The sequence below is a fragment of the Ranitomeya variabilis genome, chromosome 2, assembly GCF_051348905.1.
Source record: "Ranitomeya variabilis isolate aRanVar5 chromosome 2, aRanVar5.hap1, whole genome shotgun sequence".
Classification (NCBI taxonomy): Eukaryota; Metazoa; Chordata; class Amphibia; order Anura; family Dendrobatidae; genus Ranitomeya; species Ranitomeya variabilis.
The window spans coordinates 219706929-219728524 of NC_135233.1; the positions used below are offsets into that span (position 1 = coordinate 219706929).

Consider the following 21596-nt stretch of genomic DNA (forward strand, 5'->3'; position numbering starts at 1 on the left):
CCAGATTGTTATTGGCATACTTCACACAGGCATGGACATGTGCTGGCGTGAGTAGGGGGACCTTGCGTGCCCTGTAGGATTTTAATCCATGACGGTGTAGTGTGCTACTAATGGTAATGTTCGAGACTGTGGTTCCAGCTCTCCTCAGGTCATTGCCCAGGCTTGTTACCTGTATAAAAGACACTTGTCCACACAACCACACTCCAACCTCTCCACCATGGCCAAGACCAACAAACTGTCTTAAGGACACCAGGGACAAAATTGTAGATTGGCACAAGGCTGGGATGGGCTACAGGACAATAGGCAAGCAGCTTGGTGAGAAGGCAACCACTGATGGCTTAATTATTAGAAAATGGAAGAAGCGCAAGATAACTGCCTATCTTCCTTGGCCTGAGGCTCTATAGAAGATCTCGCTTCGTGGGGTAAGTATGATTCTGAGAGAGGTCCAGAATCAGCCTAGAATTACCCGGGAGGATGTGGTCAATGACCTGAAGAGAGCTGGGTCCACAGTCTCAAACATTACCGTTAGTAACACACTACACCGTCATGGATTAAAATTCTACAGGTCATAAAAGTCCCGTGCTCATACCAGCACATGTCCAGGCACGTTTGAAGTTCACCAATGACATCTGGATGATCCAGAGGAGGCATGGGAGAAGGTCATGTGGACAGATGAGACCAAAATATAACTTTGGTATTAACTACTACTCGCTGTGTTTAGAAGAAGGATGAGTACAACCCCAAGAACACCGTCCCAATCGTGAAGCATGGTGGGGGAAACATCACAATTTGGTGCTTTTCTGCAAAGTGGACAGGACGACCTAACCATATTGAAGGGAGGATGCATGGGTTCATGTATCGCAATATTTTGTCCAACAACGTCCTTCCCTCAGTAAGAGCATTGAAGATGGGTCGTGGCTGCGTCTTCCAGCATGACAATGACCCGGAATCCTCATTTGGGATCTAGATTTTTCTGATTGGGACATACTTTATCTGTAAGCCAGTGTCAGATAAACATATGCAATAAAGTCTACACAAAAATAAAATTCTGGTAAATGGCATTTATTACTTTCATCATTACCATTATATCAAGTAATTTATGGTATCCGTTCTGCCATGGTATAAATTACTAGTGTGATTCCTATGTGTTTTTTTCCTATCTAAATGCAAAAAGGAGAATCTAATTCCCAAAGGACTCTGGATTACAAACCCAATTCTTCATACCTACAATACCCATTATGCACAAAACTTGTGTCACAGGACTTCTGAGAGATTAAGGAATCATCTTTTGCATGTCTGCTACAGCATAAAGAGTAAAGTCCAAGGGCAATTTGAAACTCTGAGGAAGACACTTACAGAAGACACAGAGCAAAAATTACAACAATACTACAACAAACTACGGGCCCTTCTGATTCATAACAAGGAAAAGAAACTGCACAGATTGACCCTCAATTCAGGACTCTATGCAAACACATACAAAACAAAGCCAAAACCTGACAACTTGGACAACCACTCCATTCCAGACACAAAGGCATCTGTTTCATTAATCTCTCAGATTATAAACCCAGCAAAGTGGAGCTGGCCGTGCTTTCCAGAGGACTCTCATTTTGTCCTACTAAGGCCCTGGATAAAACTGAACTCTGCAGTGATATGGAACATTTTTTCAGGAGACTGCGCCTGAGGGAATATTTCAATGATACAGAAGATTCAGAACCCATCTGGATTGAAGGAAAAGGGATCCTAACAACAAAGAAGAGGTCAGACTGGACACCTCCACCTGGACGCAACCCTCATTTGGATAAATATATAGACTCCTTCAGACATGTGATAAAATCCACCATCATAGATACTAACAGGAGACAAGCATCCAACATCAGTGCCCAGGAGAGAAAGGCCATACCGTCTCTGAAAACCAACAAAGAAATCATCATCAAACCTGCTGACAAGGGTGGTGCAATAGTCATGATGAACACATCAGACTATATGAAGGAAGCAAACAGACAACTTATGGACACACGCTACTACAAAAAATTGGAGTCGGATCCTACACAGGACTACTACAAGGAACTAAACAAGTTGGTATCTTGTCTGCCCGACGAATCCATAAGAGCCAATGGCCTGATACCAGAAAGTCCAAGAACAGGGACATTCTACATGCTTCCCAAAATCCACAAATCTGGAAATCCAGGAAGACCAATTATTTCATGTGTGGGCACCCTTACTGAGCAGGTATATGGATGGGTAGAGGGTGTTCTTAAACCCCTGGTAAAAGATACACCCAGCTTCATTCAGGACACAACCGACCTATTGAATAAACTATCAGCAATAGGTCCTCTACCAGAAGGAACCATCCTGGCCACCATGGATGTGGAATCTTTGTACTCCAATATCCCACACCAGGATGGATGAAATGCCCTCAAATTCTTCCTGGAAAACACAGGGACTGATGCGGATTCTGTGGTGAAACTTATAAAATTCACCCTCGCCCACAATTACTTTGAATTTGACAAGAAGATCTATCTACAGGAGACTGGCACAGCAATGGGAAGTAAAATGGCCCCACAGTATGCAAATCTTTTCATGGCCAAGCTTGAAAGCGACTTTTTGTCCTCATGTCCCATCAGGCCTCTAGCCTACTACCGCTACATTGATGACATTTTAATCATCTGGGCGGAGTCTGAGCCACAGCTAAAGTCGTTCCATGAACAGTTTAATCAATTTCATCCTCCCATCACCTTAACACTCAACTACTCCTGCACTGAAATTAACTTTTTGGACACCATCATTAAGCTGCAGAACAATAAAATAGAGACATCCCTGTATCAGAAGCCAATCGACAGTCCAACATACCTTAAATGGGACAGTTTCCATCCAAAACACATAAAAAACTCTATTGTCTACAGCCAAGCCATCAGATACAATCGTATATGTTCCAACCCAATGGACAGGGATGAACACCTTGGTCGCCTCAGAAAGACCTTTTTGAATCAGGGCTACCATCCAAGAACAATTGAAAACCAGATTACAAGAGCCACCAGAATATCAAGGAATCACCTGCTATATTACAAAGCTAAAGAAGAAAATAACCGGGTGCCTCTAGTAGTCACCTACAATCCAAATCTGGAGGCGCTAAGGGGAGCTGCATGGAAATTACAACCTTTACTACAAAAAGATGCCAGCTTACAATCCATTTTTCCAGACCCCCCACTACTGTGTTTTAGGCAGCCCCCAAATCTAAGAAGCATCATTGTCAAGAGCTCCCTGTCCTCTCCAACAGCTGCAGGTACCTTTCCCTGCAACCAGAAAAAATGTAAAATCTGTCCATTTATAATGACCACGGACAAGATAAAGATCCCCAACTCACATCAGGACTACAAGATCCCAGGTACTTTCAGCTGCGTCACTTCTAATGTGGTGTACCTAATTATTTGTACTAAATGTCCAACTGGGGGTCTGTATGCGGGGGAGACAGGGCAGAAACTGAGAACAAGAATGAATTCTCACCGCCACACAATAAGAGAAAAAAGAATGGATCTACCTGTGGCAATAGATTTTTGTCTCCCAAATCATAGCATTATGGACATGAAATTACTTGTGTTAAAGGGTAACTTCAAAACTCAGAGAGACAGAAGAGTCTGGGAATATAAACTGATGATGACATTTGACTGTCTTAGTGGTGGAATGAATGTGTCGCATGGATTTATGTCTTTTTACATCAACTAAGGAACTTGCCCCTCAGACTATGAGGGGTCATCACAACAGAGACCTCAATCACAGGACAATAAAACATTCCTTATCTAAGAACTGGCCCAACATTTATGGACATAACTGTTTATCACTCATGGTAATTCTGCTTCATGCCACCTGTCTTATCCATGTTTTTTTTCTTTTTTTTCTTCCAGGGGCGCAACTTCATGCGAAACGCGCGTCGGGTGTGGTGGACTCCTGGTTTTTGCTCTATTGTCTGGTAAATATGTACTGGTGTGTCATTTAACATCCCAGATAAGTATCTGTATAACTGGTTATACTTTTGTGGGATACTTGTCATATGTGGCTCCATGCGGCATATTAGCCTTCTATATGGGACCATATATGAAATCCGTTTGTCATATCCTTATCTAGACATTTTTCTGTAAAATATCATTATACTATATCCAACTATGGATTGAAATGTTTGATGTTAAATAATATGCAATGTGAGCGAAATAGATGTATTAATATATGTATATACATTGCTACGATTGTGTACCAGGTGTCTACCTTTTCTTTCTGTGTTTGTTGTCTCTTACCTGCTGCCCATGTTTGTTTTTTTAGGACCATTTATGGTCTGTACTTTTTTGATACTAATAAAGTGATTTTATATCATTTTGTGCGTGGTGCCTTTTTCTATAGGTATATATTTATGTTTGGTTAACCACTGAAGGATATATTATTGGTGTTGTCATCTTTTCAGTTAGCCATTAAAAGGTATCAACCACTGAGGACTCTCAATTCTAAACATTTTTCTTAGTGTGATTCCTGACATTTTCCACTAGGTGGCAGCAACTGACTTTTAATAAGAGCTTCTAATTCTGGCACCAGCACTTCTAGTATCAGTAAAAGTGAAGAGAGCTCTATGTTGCTGGTGAAAAATGGAGCGATGTTCAGAACAGGGCAAAGGATGGCAGATGTGGAAAAAGTGCTCCAAAGTAAGAACGCTTTTATAAAGGGCAGCACGAAGAACAGATGTGCAGGAGGGAGATTGGGGGCGATGTGTGGATGACATAGGACGTCTCATTATAGACAGGATGACTGCGGGAAAAGGGGCATAAAGGTGGTCTCTGAAATTTAATTTGGGAAAAGCTGGTGAATTGTGAAACACAGGGCCGGACTGGGACTAAAATTCAGCCCTGGCATGTGAAGGTGCACAGGCCCACTTGTCACATGGTTTAAACCAAAAACCAAGGAGAGGAATTTACCCCAATAATAATATGGGTTTCAAGTACATACACAAACTTAAACCAAAAAGAACTACTTGAAAAACATTCAAAAACACAATTCATATAAAAACCAAATATTTTATTGTTATGAGACACTAGACAAAACAAAACACAAAGAAATTCCAATAAAAATTGGAGGAGGCACATAAATCAATACCAGAAGCAATATACAAGGGCAATTTATAAGTAGGGTGAATCAATATCCATCATATTAGGATCCATAACAATAATCATTCCCTTGCTTCTTATTAAATTAATAATGTATGCATGAGCAACTATAAGGAAAGAAAAAAAAAGGGGCATAATAAATACTAATAATTCATCCTAAAGGTAAGATACCAGTAATAATAGATATATATATATATATATATATATATATATATATATATATATATATATATATATATTAAATAGATGTATATGAGCCCCTGTAAATATTTCCAAAGGTACAAAGTGCATTCAGTAATCCCTGCCAGTGCTCAAAAGGTACAAAGTGCATCTAACAGTCCTTACCAGTGCTCATGCTGGACGTACTAGTGCCTCAACTCCACACTCCAATGCGCGTTTCACACGTTGCTTCGTCAGGGAGTGTCACATGGTGACTGTATAATATCTTTGTACACTTGTAAGTTACAAGAAGTGAGGGGAGTGTAACACGACTATATAACATATAATCACAGCTGTATCCAGCATTACAGCTCGGTCCTATTTATTGCTTTTAGTTGCAGTACCAAGAAAAGCCGCTACTTTACCTACACAACTGGATCTCGTAGATAATGAAGGGATGAGACGACCAAAGGCTATAGAACCTCATTCTGATGCTCCATAAACGTTGCCTACAGCCACTTTTGGTTCCGCTGCGCAGCACGAGACCCGGCGACTCTGAAGAGCGGTGACATCAGTAACGTCACCGCTCTTCAGATATTCTGAGTCTTGCGCTGAACTCGGCGGCTGTGAAGAGCGGTATTGTTCCTACCGTCACCGCTCTTCAGAGTCGCTGGGTCTCCCCAGGTCTGGGCTAGTAGTGGGGGTGTCTGATAGACACCTCTCCATTACTTACACCAGGGATTGATAGCAGCTGACATTACGCAGCTGACATCAACCCTAAAAATCATTACATATACCAGAATTAAATGCTTTGGCGGCTGGGAAAAGCAGTAGAATTAGTGCTCCATATAGTATAATGCACCGCCATAATCATCCATGTAGTACAATTCACTTCCCATAGTATAATGCACCCCATAGTTATTCATATAGTATAATGTATTCCCCATAGTCCTCAATACAGTATAATGCAGCCCCCATATAGTATTAAGATGCCACCCCAGAGTATAATGCAGCCACCCCACAGAATATATTGTAGCCCTGAGTATAATTTAACCCCCCAGAGAATATAATGCAGCCCCCTCAGATAGTATAATGCAGCCCCTGCATATGTAATATATGGTAGCCCCCTCATAGAGCATAATGCAGCTCCCCATAGAATATAATGTAGCCCCTCCATATAATACAATGCAGCCCTCCTCATATAGTATAATGCAGCTCCCCATAGAATATAATGTAGCCCCCTCATAGAGTATGATGCAATCACCCCTCATACAATATACAATGCAGCCTACCTCCCCATAGAATATAATGTAGCCCCATAAAAGTATGATGCAATCCTCCCTCATAGAATGTAATACAGCCCCCCATAGAATATAATACAGCCCTCCACATAGAATGTAATACAGCCTCCCATAAAATGTTATGCAGCCCCCCATAGAATATAATACAGGCCCCCATAAAATATAATACAGCCCCCCATAGAATGTAATACAGCCCCCATAGAATATAATACAGCCCCCCCATAAAATGTAATACAGACCCCCATAGAATATAATACAGCCCCCCATAAAATATAATACAGCCCCCCCATAGAATGTAATACAGCCCCCCTCATAGAATATAATACAGCCCCCCCATAGAATATAATACAGTCCCCCCATAAAATATAATACGGCCCCCCCATAGAATGTAATACAGCCCCCCATAGAATGTAATGTAGCGCCCCCCCCCCCAATAGCCCCACAATCCAGTTATCACTCATTGATATATTTTTTTTAAAAACATACAATCCTCACCTCTCCTCGTGCCCCGCGCTGCTCCGGTCTCCGCGGCCGCAGTCTTGCCGACACACAGCAGGTACGCGATAATATGGTGTCATCGCGCACCCGCAGTGTCAGAGGCAGAGCGGGGAATGATGGGAGAGGGAGCGTCAGGAGATGCTCTCTCCTCCATCATTGCATTCATCTGTAAAGGCGTCATAGATGCCGGTATAGTTGAATGTGACGGCGCTGGCAGAGGGGTGAGTCGGCGCCGCTGACAGCGGCACAGAGTGCACGGATCGAGCGGCCCACTACTGGCACCGGCCCTTCTGGCTGTTGGGGTGGTCTGCAAGTCAGACCCTTCAGGGATATTGGATGGCTGCCAAATGAGTAGATGCTCCGGAGATTGATGGACATAGACAGATGTGGTATCTGATCATAGCCATAAGCCGTTTATTGAGACATGAAGTTATATACACGTTTGAGTAGGCGTATACATTATGTCTGAGCGCCAATCAGCTGTTTATTACATATGAAATCATTCTTAAGATATCAGGTCTAATTCCCAATAAGGTCATCTTGCTGGTCAGGTGAGTCTTACATAAGGGGTAACTCGAGTTTAGCCACGCAAGGGGCTAAGGTCCTAGACCTAATCTTTATTAGTAAGTAACACAAGACCTCTCTAAGAAACTCATATAGATAGGCCACAAGAATGTATAGTTAAAAAATACAAACTTTATTTCAAACAAAAGAAAAAAGGTATCTCAATCATAAATATAAACACATGAATATAATGTTAATGATGCCTCCAATCTAACATAGGTCCTGGTGAAAAAAATCCATACAGTATCTAAATCTCATACAGTATAAACATATCATTCGATATGCCACCTAGTGGCTATTGATATAGATGCATCAATATGATAACGGCAGCTATACAGACAGGTTAAAGTGCATGGTGCCTATGTTTTTTATATGTATATAACCGTGGCTTATTTTTTGTTATATTTTATAACGATACCACACATGGAAAAAATCTATGGTGTACCCATACATATAATTGGCCACTGTTGGTCTGCTATGCTACAACACTATTGTTAGATCTCTGGTGCAGGTTCCTCTATAGTACCTCCTGTCAGCACATTTGCACTTTATTATAAGGAGGCTGAGCAGATCAGTCCAATAAGGTTGATATTATTCAAAAAGAATCTGAAGACCCACCTCTTCCGACAAGCCTACAACCTGCAGTAACCACCGATCAACCAACCGCTGCACGATCAGCTCTATCCTCACCTACTGTATTCTCACCCATCCCTTGTAGATTGTGAGCCCTCGCGGGCAGGGTCCTCACTCCTCCTGTACCAGTTATGACTTGTATTGTTCAAGATTATTGTACTTGTTTTTATTATGTATACCCCTCCTCACTTGTAAAGCGCCATGGAATAAATGGCGCTATAACAATAAATAATAATAATAATAATAATATCGGTATTTGGCTTTGGAGTATCTGAGGCATATCAGTGGCCAATTATATGTATGGGTACACCATAGATTTTTTCCATGTGTGGTATCGTTATAAAATATAACAAAAAATAAGCCACGGTTATATACATATAAAAAACATAGGCACCATGCACTTTAACCTGTCTGTATAGCTGCCGTTATCATATTGATGCATCTATATCAATAGCCACTAGGTGGCATATCAAATGATATGTTTATACTGTATGAGATTTAGATACTGTATGGATTTTTTTCACCAGGACCTATGTTAGATTGGAGGCATCATTAACATTACATTCATGTGTTTATATTTATGATTGAGATACCTTTTTTCTTTTGTTTGAAATAAAGTTTGTATTTTTTAACTATACATTCTTGTGGCCTATCTATATGAGTTTCTTAGAGAGGTCTTGTGTTACTTAGTAATTTTGAATGTGTTATGCTATATTTATGGACTAATTATGTATACCCTAATCTTTATTAGGCATAACTCTCGTCAATAACATTAAGCAGCAGTCAGCAGGTCTAATTAATAATCACTTTGTCAGCAGGTATGATTTAGCAAAGTCTCAAACATGTCAAGACATATTCCTAAGAGTCAAGTATATGAATTATGAGATTGAAGTAAGGTGGTCCCTGATTTCCCTATCATGGCATTTGACAGAAGTGCCCGATGGCCAGACCAGCCCTGGTGATACATGATGGAGAGGTATCTGCCTGTTTTTCTCAACATTGAGGACTTTAAGACATGGACACTGCTGAGGACTGTAGATGCATTGTTGAGCAAAGTTACTTAGAGAAGCTAAGAAACTTAGTGCAGCAGATAAGACACATCACGCTTCTCTTCAAAATGAGCAGATGTCCAGCAGTGTCATCAGCTCAGAGCTGGCAGCAGTGTGACCTATCTACGCCCATCTACCGTACGGAGAATTCTGACCAAAAGTGGTCTTCGTGGAAGAATTCTGGCCAAAAAATTTACTTTTGTCATTGAAACAAAGTCAAGCTACTCAACTATGCACAAAAACATAGGAACTAAGGTGCAGAAAAAAATGGCGGCATCAGCAGCAGCTTTGGACTGAGGAGTCAAAATGTGAAATATTTGGCTCTAACAGAAGGAAACGTGTTCTTCGTAGAGCTGGAGAGTGGCACAATATTGGGGGTCTGCAGGAACAGAGAAGATGATGGAGGGTCCTTATAAGTTTGGGGCTGCAATTTAGCAAATTGCATTGGAGATTTAGTCAGGAATAATGTCCTCAATGCTGAGAAATGCAGTCAGATACTTACCCTCATGTAATACAATAAAGGAGGAGTCTGATTGGATGTAAATTTATTCTGCAGCCGGACAACGACCTCAAACATCCAGCCAATCTCTTTAAGAATAAGAGGTCCAGAAAGTGATGATCCGGCCCCCGCGGATCCCTGATCCCACATCATCCCGTCTGTCTGGGATCACAAGTAGACACAGAAGGATTTATACAAGCCTCATCCACAGAACATCTGTGGTCAGTCCTCCAAGATGTTTGGAAAAATCTCCTGCTGAGATCCTTCGAAAACTGTGAAATGATCAAGTCAAAGGGCGGTCACCAAATATTGATTTTGATTTAATTTCTATTTTTTACATTTGTTTTGCATGTTGTTAATTGATAAGAATAAACTATTAACTTCTATTTTTGAAAGTTTTTACTTTGCAGCATTTTTTTTCCACATTCGCGTAAAAACCCTTTACAGCGTAAAAACCCTTTACACCATACTGTAGCTCATAACAATCTAATATATAAAGCTGAATGTGTGTGTGTATGTGTGTGTGTGTATGTCCGGGATTGACATCTGCACCGTCTGGGCCCCGAGAGCGTCATAGGCTATGTTGTGAGGCAAAATTTTAACCCCGCGCGTTCCAATTTACCAAACAATTTTTCCCCTCTCTGCATAATGGGGAAAAAGTGAAAGGAAAAGTGTTGGAGGCAAATTGACAGCTGCCAGATGTGAACAAGGGGGACTTAAAGAATGAGAGCGATGGCGCCAAAGAGTATATACCGTACAGTTGCTAAGGTGGGGCCCCAAGATGGGATACTCACCACACACGGGGATATGAACACACACACAAAATGCGCCACACACTACCACGTGTTTAAACACATATCACCCTCAGCGCACATTTCACCACACATACACCAACCTCGCCACATAAAAGTCGAAACACAAAAGTCGCGGCTCAAAACTCGCCACGCGCAAAACTCGCCACATGCAAAATTAGGCTCACGCAAAACTCGCCACACGTGCAAAACTCACCTCGTGGAAAACTCGCCACACGCAAAACTTACACACACAGAAAAATTGCCACATGCAAAAAAGTTGCAAAACATGCAAAAGTTGCCTCACACAATACTTGCACATACTCAAAACGCAGCACACATAAAACTCGCCACACGCAAAACTCGCCATGCGCAAAACTTGCTGCACACAACTTGCTACACTAACCTGTCACATGCAACTCGACACAAAAAGTTGCTACACGCATGTCGCCACACAAAACTCATCTCACAAAAGTCGCTACATGCATGTCGCCACACACAACTTGACACATGAAACTCGACCTAAAACACACACAAGTCTGGTATTATCCTTCAAAAATAAAAATCTGATTAATAAGCAGACAAACTACAAGAGCAACAAATGTACCATATAGGAAATACGGCAGCTGTCAGTCACATGACCAGTCTATTATGTGTATGTGTGAGCTAATATATACTGCCAGGGGGGGAGGGCTTCCTGTTGGCTGGGGATTTATCAGGCTGCCAATTTAGCTTACAAATACTGAGGTAAAAATACTGAGCAAATAACGTGTGAACAAGGTCAAATACAGGAGGAGATGACACACATATATACTATATACAGGAGGAGATGACACACAGGTATATACTATATACAGGGGAGATGACACACACATATATACTATATACAGGAGGAGATGACATACAGGTACATACTGTATACAGGGGAGATGACACACAGATATATACTATATACAGGAGGAGATGACACAGGTATATACTATATACAGGAGGAGATAACACAGGTATATACTATATACAGGGGAGATGACACGTACATACTATACAGGAGGAGATGACACACAGATATATGCTATATACAGGAGCAGATGACACAGGTATATACTATATACAGGAGGAGATGACACACATATATACTATATACAGGAGAGATGACACACAGGTATATACTATATACAGGAGGAGATGACATACAGGTATATACTATATACAGGAGGAGATGACACACACATATATACTATATACAGGGGAGATGACACACAGGTATATACTATATACAGGAGGAGATGACACGTATATACTATACAGGAGGAGATGACACACAGATATATACTATATACAGGAGCAGATAACACACAGGTATATACTATATACAGGAGGAGATGACACACAGGTATATACTATATACAGGGGAGATGACACACACATTTATACTATATACAGGGGAGATGACACACAGGTATATACTGTATACAGGAGGAGATGACATACAGGTATATACTATATACAGGAGGAGATGACACACATATACTATATACAGGGGAGATTACACACAGGTATATACTATAAACAGGAGGAGATGACACAGGTATATACTATATACAGGAGGAGATGACATACAGGTATATACTATATACAGGAGGAGATGACACACACATATATACTATATACAGGGGAGATGACACACAGGTATATACTATGTACAGGAGGAGATGATGTTTTTTCTTGTCCAGCTTGTCAATATGGATTTATTCAGTTAAGCTGGAAGCTCTGGGAAGCAGATTTACCCTCCACACCTTTAGTCAGGTGTGGAGATTTTTGTAAACTCTGTGGTGGATTTTTCTAGTTTTTTAATACTGACCGCACAGTATTCTGTCCTATTCTATCTATCTAGCTAGACTGGCCTCCTTTGCTACATTCTGATTTCATTCTGCGTATGTCATTACTCATTTCCCTCTCCACTCATAGTCAATATTTGTGGGGGCTGCCTTTCCTTTGGGGATTTTCTCTGAGGCAAGATAGCTTTCCTGTTTCCATCTTTAGGGGTAGTTAGTCCTCCGGCTGTGACGAGGTGTCTAGGGAGTGACAGGAACATCCCACGGCTACTTCTAGTGTTGTGATAAGCTCAGGAACTGCGGTTTGTACAGGTACCACCTCCTCCAGAGCTCGTCCCATGTTGCTCCTAAACCACCAGTTCATAACAGATATATTCTATATACAGGAGGAGATGACACACAGGTATATACTATATACAAGGGAGATGACACACGTATATACTATATACAGGAGCAGATGACACAGGTATATACTATATACAGAAGGAGATGACACACAGGTATATACTATATACAGGAGGAGATGACACAGGTATATACTATACTAGATTGTGGCCCGATTCTAACGCATCGGGTATTATAGAATATGCATGTCCCCGTAGTATATGGACAATGATGATTCCAGAATTCGCGGCAGACTGTGCCCGTCGCTGATCGGTCGAGGCAACCTTTATGACATCATCGTCACCATGGCAACCATTATGACATCTACATCGATACTGTGCCCGTCGGTGATTGGTCGAGGCCCAGGCGGCCTCGACCAATCAGAGATGCGGGATTTCCAGGACAGACAGAAAAACCCTTAGACAATTATATATATATAGATACAGGAGAAGATGACATACAGGTACATACTATATACAGGAGGAGATGACACACAGGTATATACTATATACAGGAGCAGATGACACACAGGTATATACTATATACAGGAGGAGATGACTTACAGGTATATACTATATACAGGAGGAGATGACACACGTATATACTATATACAGGAGGAGATGACATACAGATATATACTATATAAAAGAGATGACACATAGGTATATAGAGGAGGAGATGACATACAGCAGGTATATACTATATACAGGGGAGATGACATACAGGTATATACTATATACAGGACATGACATACAGGTATATACTATATATAGGAGGAGATGACATAGGTATATAGTATATACAGAAGAGATGACATACAGGTATATACAATATACAGGAGGAGATGACATACAGCAGGTATATACTATTTACAGGGGAGATGACATACAGGTATATACTATATACAGGAGATGACATACAGGTGTATACTATATATAAGGGAGATGACAAACATGTATATACTGAGGGGAAAATGAGAGGTGTGAGGTGAAAATGAGGGGTGTGAGGTGAAAATGAAAAGGTGTGAGTGCAAAATGAGAGGAATGAGGGAAAATAGTGGAGTGATCGGAAAATGACAGATGTGAGGTCGAAATGACAAGTGTTAGGGGGGAATGAGAGGAGTGAGGGGAAAATAAGAGGAGTGGGGGAAAATGAGAGGTGTAAGGGAGAAAATGAGAGATGTGAGGGGGAAAATGAGAGGCGTGATGGGAAAATAAGAGACGTGAGGTGCTATAACTAACCACAGATATTTACTATGCCCAGGCAACGCCGGGCTCTTCAGCTAGTAAATCATAAAACTAGAACGGGAACATAGACAAAAAATGTTCTTCTTAAATGGGTCTTTTTGCTGTCAGATTGTCCTAAAAGTAGTTCACCATTATCTATCTTACCGCCCGTGATGGATTCCATAAGATTACCATTAACAAATCTCACATTAGCGTATGATTCTAGCTGATCTCAAGTCCCTCCGCTGACACTGCAGATTGCCATTCTTGATATGTTCCACCAGAGGGCAACATTTTACTTTCGTTTTCAATTTCTATCATTCTTAAAGGGGTTGTCTCATCTTCATTAATGGCTCTAATTACTATGTTCTAGTAAAAACAAGCAATTTTGCAACTTACTATTTCTTAAAAATCCTCTCCATTCTTAATTTTTACATAAATTTTATATTTGTATATATGCTTTCATTTTATAGGTAACCTAGACTGCTAGCTAGGTTACCAGCCACCTGTAGCCCCTAGACAAGGACTGCGACCTACTTGCAGGTACTATGCTATAGAGCCTGTCAGGGACTGGCCTCATGTCCCCGGACTCCTCCAATGGGCTACCTCTGCTGATGGCCTTGGACAGCCCATAGTTCGGGCACGGCTATGTTACTAGTCCGAACTGTCAATCTTCAGGAGCACCGAGCTTCCCAGCAAGCAAGAAATCACGGATTGTTAGTGGTGCATTCCTGAAGGTAGAAGAAGAGACAATACCTCTAAGCATATAGTCACATTTGAAACTAATTTTGGCTAAAATGCAACTTTTTACAATAGAATTTGGCTTCTACAGCCTCTATGTATCACAGTGCATAGCGAGTTGCAAGTATGGGGCAGATTGCATGAGGAACCTGAATAAAAAAAAGTCAATTTTTTTCCGTTTTTGAAACGGATCTGCGTCAAAAATCAACGTCAATCTCTGTACGAACAAACTCCAAAACTTGCTTATGGATTTATAGTCTAAAAACATCGCCCTCTCATGGCGACACCCAGAACTGTAGGGTAAGGGCATGTAATCCAGCACAGCTGATCGGATAGGATGGTGCGCTCACCATATTTATATCATAGTGACAGCTGGGATTGGCATGTCACAGAAAAGTGTCAGAGGGAGGGAGAGAGGGGCTGAAACTGTATCCACACCAGCGCTTCAGCAGGACGGAGACCGGGACCTCACAGATTCGGGGGTAGACTGAGATAAAGGGGGAAAAATAAACTAAGGGTCAGGCGCTACAAAAATAATTAAGGGGAACTTACAATTGGGTTTTGTTCTGAGGGTCCACGTAGTCAAGACAGTCACAGGCAACTTTTCCAGACCCGAGTCTTCTGCATCCCCCCCCCCCCCCCCGGACTCCTGCAGCCATGATTCCTGATCAGTATCTGATTGAATGTCCCATGGATCCCGACAATGATCAGAAATTCCTGCAAACTCCTTCAAACACTACGGTGTACACCGAAGCCCCCGAAAAGCTCGATGCACGGGACCCTCGCGGGATCAACAAGCACCTCAAGGTACAAGGAAGTCTGTAGATTCCTGTATAGTAAATATTTTCTATAAAGTTACCATTGTATCAAGCAGCACATGTATCCTACTACTTATATCAGAGGTGGCCACTAATGTATCAGGCAGCCCATGTATCCTTCTACCGTAGCCCAGGCTTTATATCAGAGGTAGGTGGCCACTAATGTATCAGGCAGCCCATGTATCCTTCTACCGTAGCCCAGGCTTTATATCAGAGGTGGCCACTAATGTATCAGGCAGCCCATGTATCCTTCTACCGTAGCCCAGGCTTTATATCAGAGGTGGCCACTAATGTATCAGGCAGCCCATGTATCCTTCTACTGTAGCCCAGGCTTTATATCGGAGTGGTCTATGGGGGGCAGATTACCTAGTGCCGGAAATCAGGATGTTTCCAATCTGACAGATAAAGCCTGTACTAGCCATTACTATTGGCTGCCTGTGGCTGGGGGGAGAATCCTTAGAGGTGGTCCTACGAATAACATACGGTATATCAGCAGGATATGTATGGGGCGCTCTGTGATTGGTACCCACCCAAATGTGAGAATGGGGGTCCCAATGTTTTGTTTGTGAATGCAGCAGTAGTGAGAATGTGCGACCACCGCTCCATTTACTGTCTATAGGAGTGGTCACTGCTGCTTTGCGAACCATGGGACCAGAGCCCTTAGGATCGATGAGAGGTCTCAGTAGCCAGAACTCTAGCGATCACACTTTTATCATCTCTCCTGTGGATAAACCCCTTTAAATAAACCTTTTTAAATGGAAATAATACATTAAAGGGGTTGTCCTATTAAGAAAAAGTGATGTCAATAAGTGGTTGATCTCCTGCTCGAGACCCCCGGAGCCAGAAAAAATCTGTTCTACAGTGTCTCGTGTTTTGACATGGCGCCTATTCTTCCCAATGGATCCCATGCGATGCTGTATCACAGACTTAAGTACGGCTTCTCCTGCCAGAACCATATTCTTGCTGGGTGCCAGATCTATGGTAATTAGCAGATTATCCCCAGTTGTTGTGTCTAATACTCAGTCACTTTAAACGTATTTCATATTTGCCAATGGGGAAAAAATGCAAACAAAGATGCACAAAATATTTTCCTCTAATAACATTGCCCCTTTTATGTGCCATTTCTCTACTCTCCTTCCACCCCATCAATGTGAGTGTGGACGCTCTTGATGGAGCATCTCAGCATCATGGTCAAGAAACCTCCTGGAAGAGGAGGTTTAAGGCGACTGGGGAGACTTGACATTTGACCAGGTGCCTCTCGGACATCTTCAGATTTGGCAAGTTTTATCCTCAACACTCAACCTGCTTAACCCCTGTTTAGGTTACAATCCAACAAAGGGACCTTTGTTAGAGGGATGGCCAGAGAGAAGAACATTGTCCATGATCAGACTTGCAAGAAAAAGGCAGCAAATAGCAGATCCAATTTTTAAAAAAGCTAAAGTGTTTTTCCAATTGTAGAAACTAATGGTATAAGGTTGGATATGTAGTTACTTCATAGTCTGGACATACGGACACCACGCGGTTACTTGAATGAAGAGGTTGGAGCTTCTTCTTTTGGCCACGTGGAGGTGTCTTTGCATTGTTCCTACATGAGTTGAATGGTCAAAAATGGCCACAGACCTTGGCCCATAATTCTGGTGACTGATGTAGGTCTATATGGTCCGCTCACCGCCATCTGCAGATGTTATGTTCTTCCATCAGTGACTAAGGTTAGAGGACAGGCTAGCATTAACATGGTTCATTCGAGATCACCATCACCACTAATAATCATATTGTGTTGCAGGTAGACTTCTCAGATGTCCTAGCGGAGCCGGACTCATTTCACAGCTTTGACAAAGTCTGGACCTGGAGTGACATTTTGTTTGAGTCCTCTAAGCTATGGTGCTACCGGATCATCTCCCTGCTCTGTGCCGTGCCGGTGTCCCTGCTCTCCGGAATACTGTTTGCTCTGCTGGGTTGTATCCACATTTGGTAATGATCCTAAGTTCTAAGCTTTAGTAATAGAAGAATTAGACGAGGCCGGAGTTGTGAATATTAAAGGGTGTTTAATGAGAATGTCCTGAAAATGGCTGTTATCACATATTTCAAGCTGCAACCGTCTTAGTCATGTGTCAGAATGGGTTCCAACCTGGAGAAACACCACTCGAGAAATGTCTTGACTGTCAGAGGAGCAGCAATGTAAACAAACGTCTGTTCTAAACACTCAGCCTTGAAACGGGGCTGGAACAGGAAAAGAAGTACTCCTCTGTTGACTGAGCAAGGCAGTGTTTTTCTCTATCTTAATTCTGCTCTGTGTTCATTCATCTCTGTGATCATTTATAAACCCACTCTGCTCAGTCAGTCTGATAGCTTTACAGCACAGCATGGAGCAGAACTGGTACAGGAGGAAAAAAAACCTGTTGTACTCGGTCAGCCGAGGGGAAGGCTTTTTTCTCCTGTCACAGTGCTCTGTAGCTGAGTGAGCACATCAGGTATGTTTTTCCACAATGCTGCTTCTCTGACAGTTGAGACACATGTTTTGAATGGTGTTTCTTCAGGTTGCAATCCATCCTGACACCTTATTAGGATGGGTTGCAGTTTGGAATATGAGATGGCGGCCATTTTTATCACATTCTCAGAGCCCCTTTAACTTCTACATATGGAACCCCATCAGTCTAGTACACTACTGCTCCATTCACGCACTGGGCTTTGGAACCCTGGTATCGCATTTGGAGCCAGTTCCAACAGTTAGACACCCATCGATCACACATTTATCACCTATTTTGTGGATAAGTAGTGCATGGACTTCCTGGTTGGGATGGGATCTCCTATCCTTCTGTTAGCTTAAGGGGAGATCTGATTCAAAGAGCATTTCTTGTTGGTACGGTCTCAGACCATGTATTATTTCATCACCCATTGATTTTGTGTAGCTTCACAACTCAATCCAGCCACTTACAGCAGCAATATCACGGGATCGAGCAGGGTATTAACCTCAGTGACCATGGCTATCAGCCCTTCATTAGGGTCACTGTTCTACCAGACCCCTTATTGGGACAAAACTTTGCATTATTAAAGATACTGTACAGGATACAGGAAACAAAGCTGCTTTCATCCATAAACAGCGCCCCACCTATCTACAGGTTGTGTGTGGTATTGCATCTCAACTCTGCTAAAATAAACAGGGCTGAGATACAAACAGCACCATACCTATCCAAAGGTCGCATGTTGTATTGCAAGAGTTGATAACTTTAGATAACCCCCTTTAAGCCCTATGAAGATAATACTTTTCATATTAATTAAATAAAAAATTTCATAATGAGATTTTTTTTTTTCAATGCCTGTTTTTTTTTTTTCTCATGTACAGGTGTGCCATGCCGTGTATCCAGCTATGTAACATCTGTATGCCCCCTATCCGGATGTTGTGGGCCAGCATACTAGACATATGTCTAGCTCCTCTTTGTGCCAGCCTGGGTCGTTGTTGCAGTTCAATATACATAAATATAGCAAAGCAGCGGGTGTAACCCACCATTAATTTGCCGATCGGTACAAGCGGGGAACAAAAGTAACACAAATACAAAGAAAGCTATTGTATGGCAAAGTATTCGGGGGCTGAAATCTCAAAGCTGAGCTCCCAGAATGCATCGCACTGTTGGAACTAATTGAAAAATAATAAAAATATCATGAAACTTTTTTTGTACATTGTTTACTCTGCTTTATTTCCAGTTTTAGAAAATTATACCTGTAGGTCAATATTTCAGGATACCAGTCATGTAAATGATTAATCTTGCAATATGGAGGCCATAGATGATTTATCATGATGCCCTAGATGGCCACTTTTCTTGCAAAGCTCTTGACCCACCACACTAGTTGGTTTCTTTTTGGTCTGTTCAAGACCACATGTGCTAGTGGCAAAATACAGATACACCATGTACATGGAGGATTAGGAGTAGACCAAGGTGTATGTAGGTTGGTCCAATCCCTGTAGGCAACCGAGGACCTCTTGATCAAGAGTACAAGGATGGGTTAATATGAAGGTCTATGGAGCAAAGGACCCACCTACTAATAACCTAGTGGAATATTTATACTTGCCATCCATAAGTCATGGACAGCTTAGCACAGAACTTGTCAGGGTCCGGGGTGTTTATGGCTGTGCAATCTGGAGTTATTGGGGGGCATGGGGTGGGTATTAGGATTCTGACCTGCCTGCAACCCTGGTTCCTTCAGAAGCTAGGAGCAAGATAGGCAAAGTTTCTTGGCTGGGAGGCCATTCATCCTTGAACTTTGTCTGGTATTGTGGTTGGAAGGGTAGAGGAAAATACAGTACTGAGATCTTCCTCCTTTCATACAGGGTCTTGAGATAAAACCCATCCTTGGGCACGTTTTTAGATGATGGAAATCACTGCTATATGTCAAGTCATGCTGACCACCGGTGGTCAAGTAGTCTTCAATGAAGAAGGGTATAGACTAGAGGTGCCCATAGCTGTCAGTCAATCTGACTACCCTATACACATAGACACTCAGTTGTGTTTTTTGGCTTAAGCGTTTTCAATGGGGAGAGAGGAGAATGCTGCTATTAGACTCTTCTCCCCACCGTAGACTGCCGAAGTGGAGCCTGGAGGCCCCAACACACATTGGGGGCCCGGCCCAAATAAGTGGTACAAAGCTGCAAACTGACAATAATATGCTAAGTACATTAACTGTCTAGAGGTGGCCACGGTGTAAGCGATTCACGCCGCACCCTCTGTGCAGGATAACATGGCTATGCCAAAATTCTCACCATCTCCTGCAAGGTTGAAGAAACATCAGGGCATCTGCAATATTTGAAAGGCGGGCGATTAGTAATTGCCACTTTTTTCAAAAGCCTTGGTTCACTAATTTTTCTCTTTGCCACCTTAGAAATTTGGAGAGGTATTTACAGACAGGACTAATATATCTTCCATAGTCTACTGGGTCATCCTAATAGTGAGTATCTATTTGTGTTAAGAAGTAAGAGCTGCAGATAACTTTGCAAGCTAATTCCCCCACTACTATTTATTTGGGGGCGCTCTCCTTGCAGTCAGCACTCGACTCTCCCATGCCCATATGATATGTGTCTTATCTGGCACTCTCGTGTTGTGCTGTACCTTATTAGCTTTAGTGTTTACACAGAAGTTAAAATGCATCAAATTATACTCCTATCTTAGCAGAACCTATGGTGCCAAAATTATGGTAAATAGGGTACTAGCAGTGATATGGCCTTTAACACCATCATCATCATTATCAGGGCAGCTCCTATGTCTTTAGTGATAATGGTCCCTTTAATATGTCAAACATGGATGTAGAGCAACCTCCCAGGCCATCTTGCTAGGGAGGAGCCAGGTCCATGAGCCTCAAAACAGGAGGAATAAGAGAGGAGAGCCATCTTCTTGTCCAGAACAGGAACCAGGTCCAGGAGCCTCATCCCAAGGGGTCTATGAGAGAGGTCATTTATCTTGTCCAGGAAAATAACCAAGTCTAGGAGCCTCCAGTCAGGAGGAATAAGAGAAGAGATCCATCTTCTTGCTCAGGAGAGGAACCAGGTCCAGGTGCCTTAAGTCAGTAGGACTAAGAGAGGAGAGTCATCTTATTGTCCAGGAGAGGAACCAGGTTCAGGAACCTAACTTCAGGAGGCCTAAGAGAGGAGAGTCATCTTCTTGTCCAGGGGAGGAATCAGGTCCAGGTGAATTAAATGAGGTGGACTAAAAGAGGAGAGCAATTTTCGTGTCCAGGAAAAGAACTAGGTTCAGGAGCCTCAAATCATCAGGATTAAGAGAGAAGCGTCATCATTTTGTACAGGAAAGGAACAAAGTCAAGGAGCTTCACATAGGAGGACTAATTAGAGAGGAGAATTATCTTCTTATCCAGGAGAGGAGCCAGGTCTTGGAGCCTCAAATCAAGAGGATTAAGAGAGAAAAGTCATTTTCTGTCCAGGAAAGGAGACAGGTCCAGGAGCT

At 42.1% G+C, this 21596-nt stretch overlaps 1 protein-coding gene across 1 annotated transcript; it reads left to right on the forward strand.

Annotated features, from left to right (window-relative positions):
- The first annotated feature begins 15265 nt into the window (after positions 1-15265).
- LOC143809262 (caveolin-2-like) lies at positions 15266-19321 on the forward strand. Its single transcript, XM_077292369.1, has 3 exons — positions 15266-15634; positions 17429-17616; positions 18989-19321. The coding sequence occupies exons 1-3, from the start codon at positions 15485-15487 to the stop codon at positions 19143-19145; spliced, it is 495 nt and encodes a 164-aa protein (XP_077148484.1). The 5' UTR covers positions 15266-15484; the 3' UTR covers positions 19146-19321.
- Positions 19322-21596: the final 2275 nt, after the last annotated feature.

Excerpts from the sequence above, each read along its gene's own strand:
- LOC143809262 (XM_077292369.1), top strand. The coding sequence starts at position 15,485 with ATGATTCCTGATCAGTATCTGATTGAATGTCCCATGGATCCCGACAAT. Across the intron at positions 15,635-17,428 it reads GGATCAACAAGCACCTCAAG|GTAGACTTCTCAGATGTCCT; the intron begins GTACAAGGAAGT and ends ATTGTGTTGCAG. Across the intron at positions 17,617-18,988 it reads CTGGGTTGTATCCACATTTG|GTGTGCCATGCCGTGTATCC; the intron begins GTAATGATCCTA and ends TCTCATGTACAG.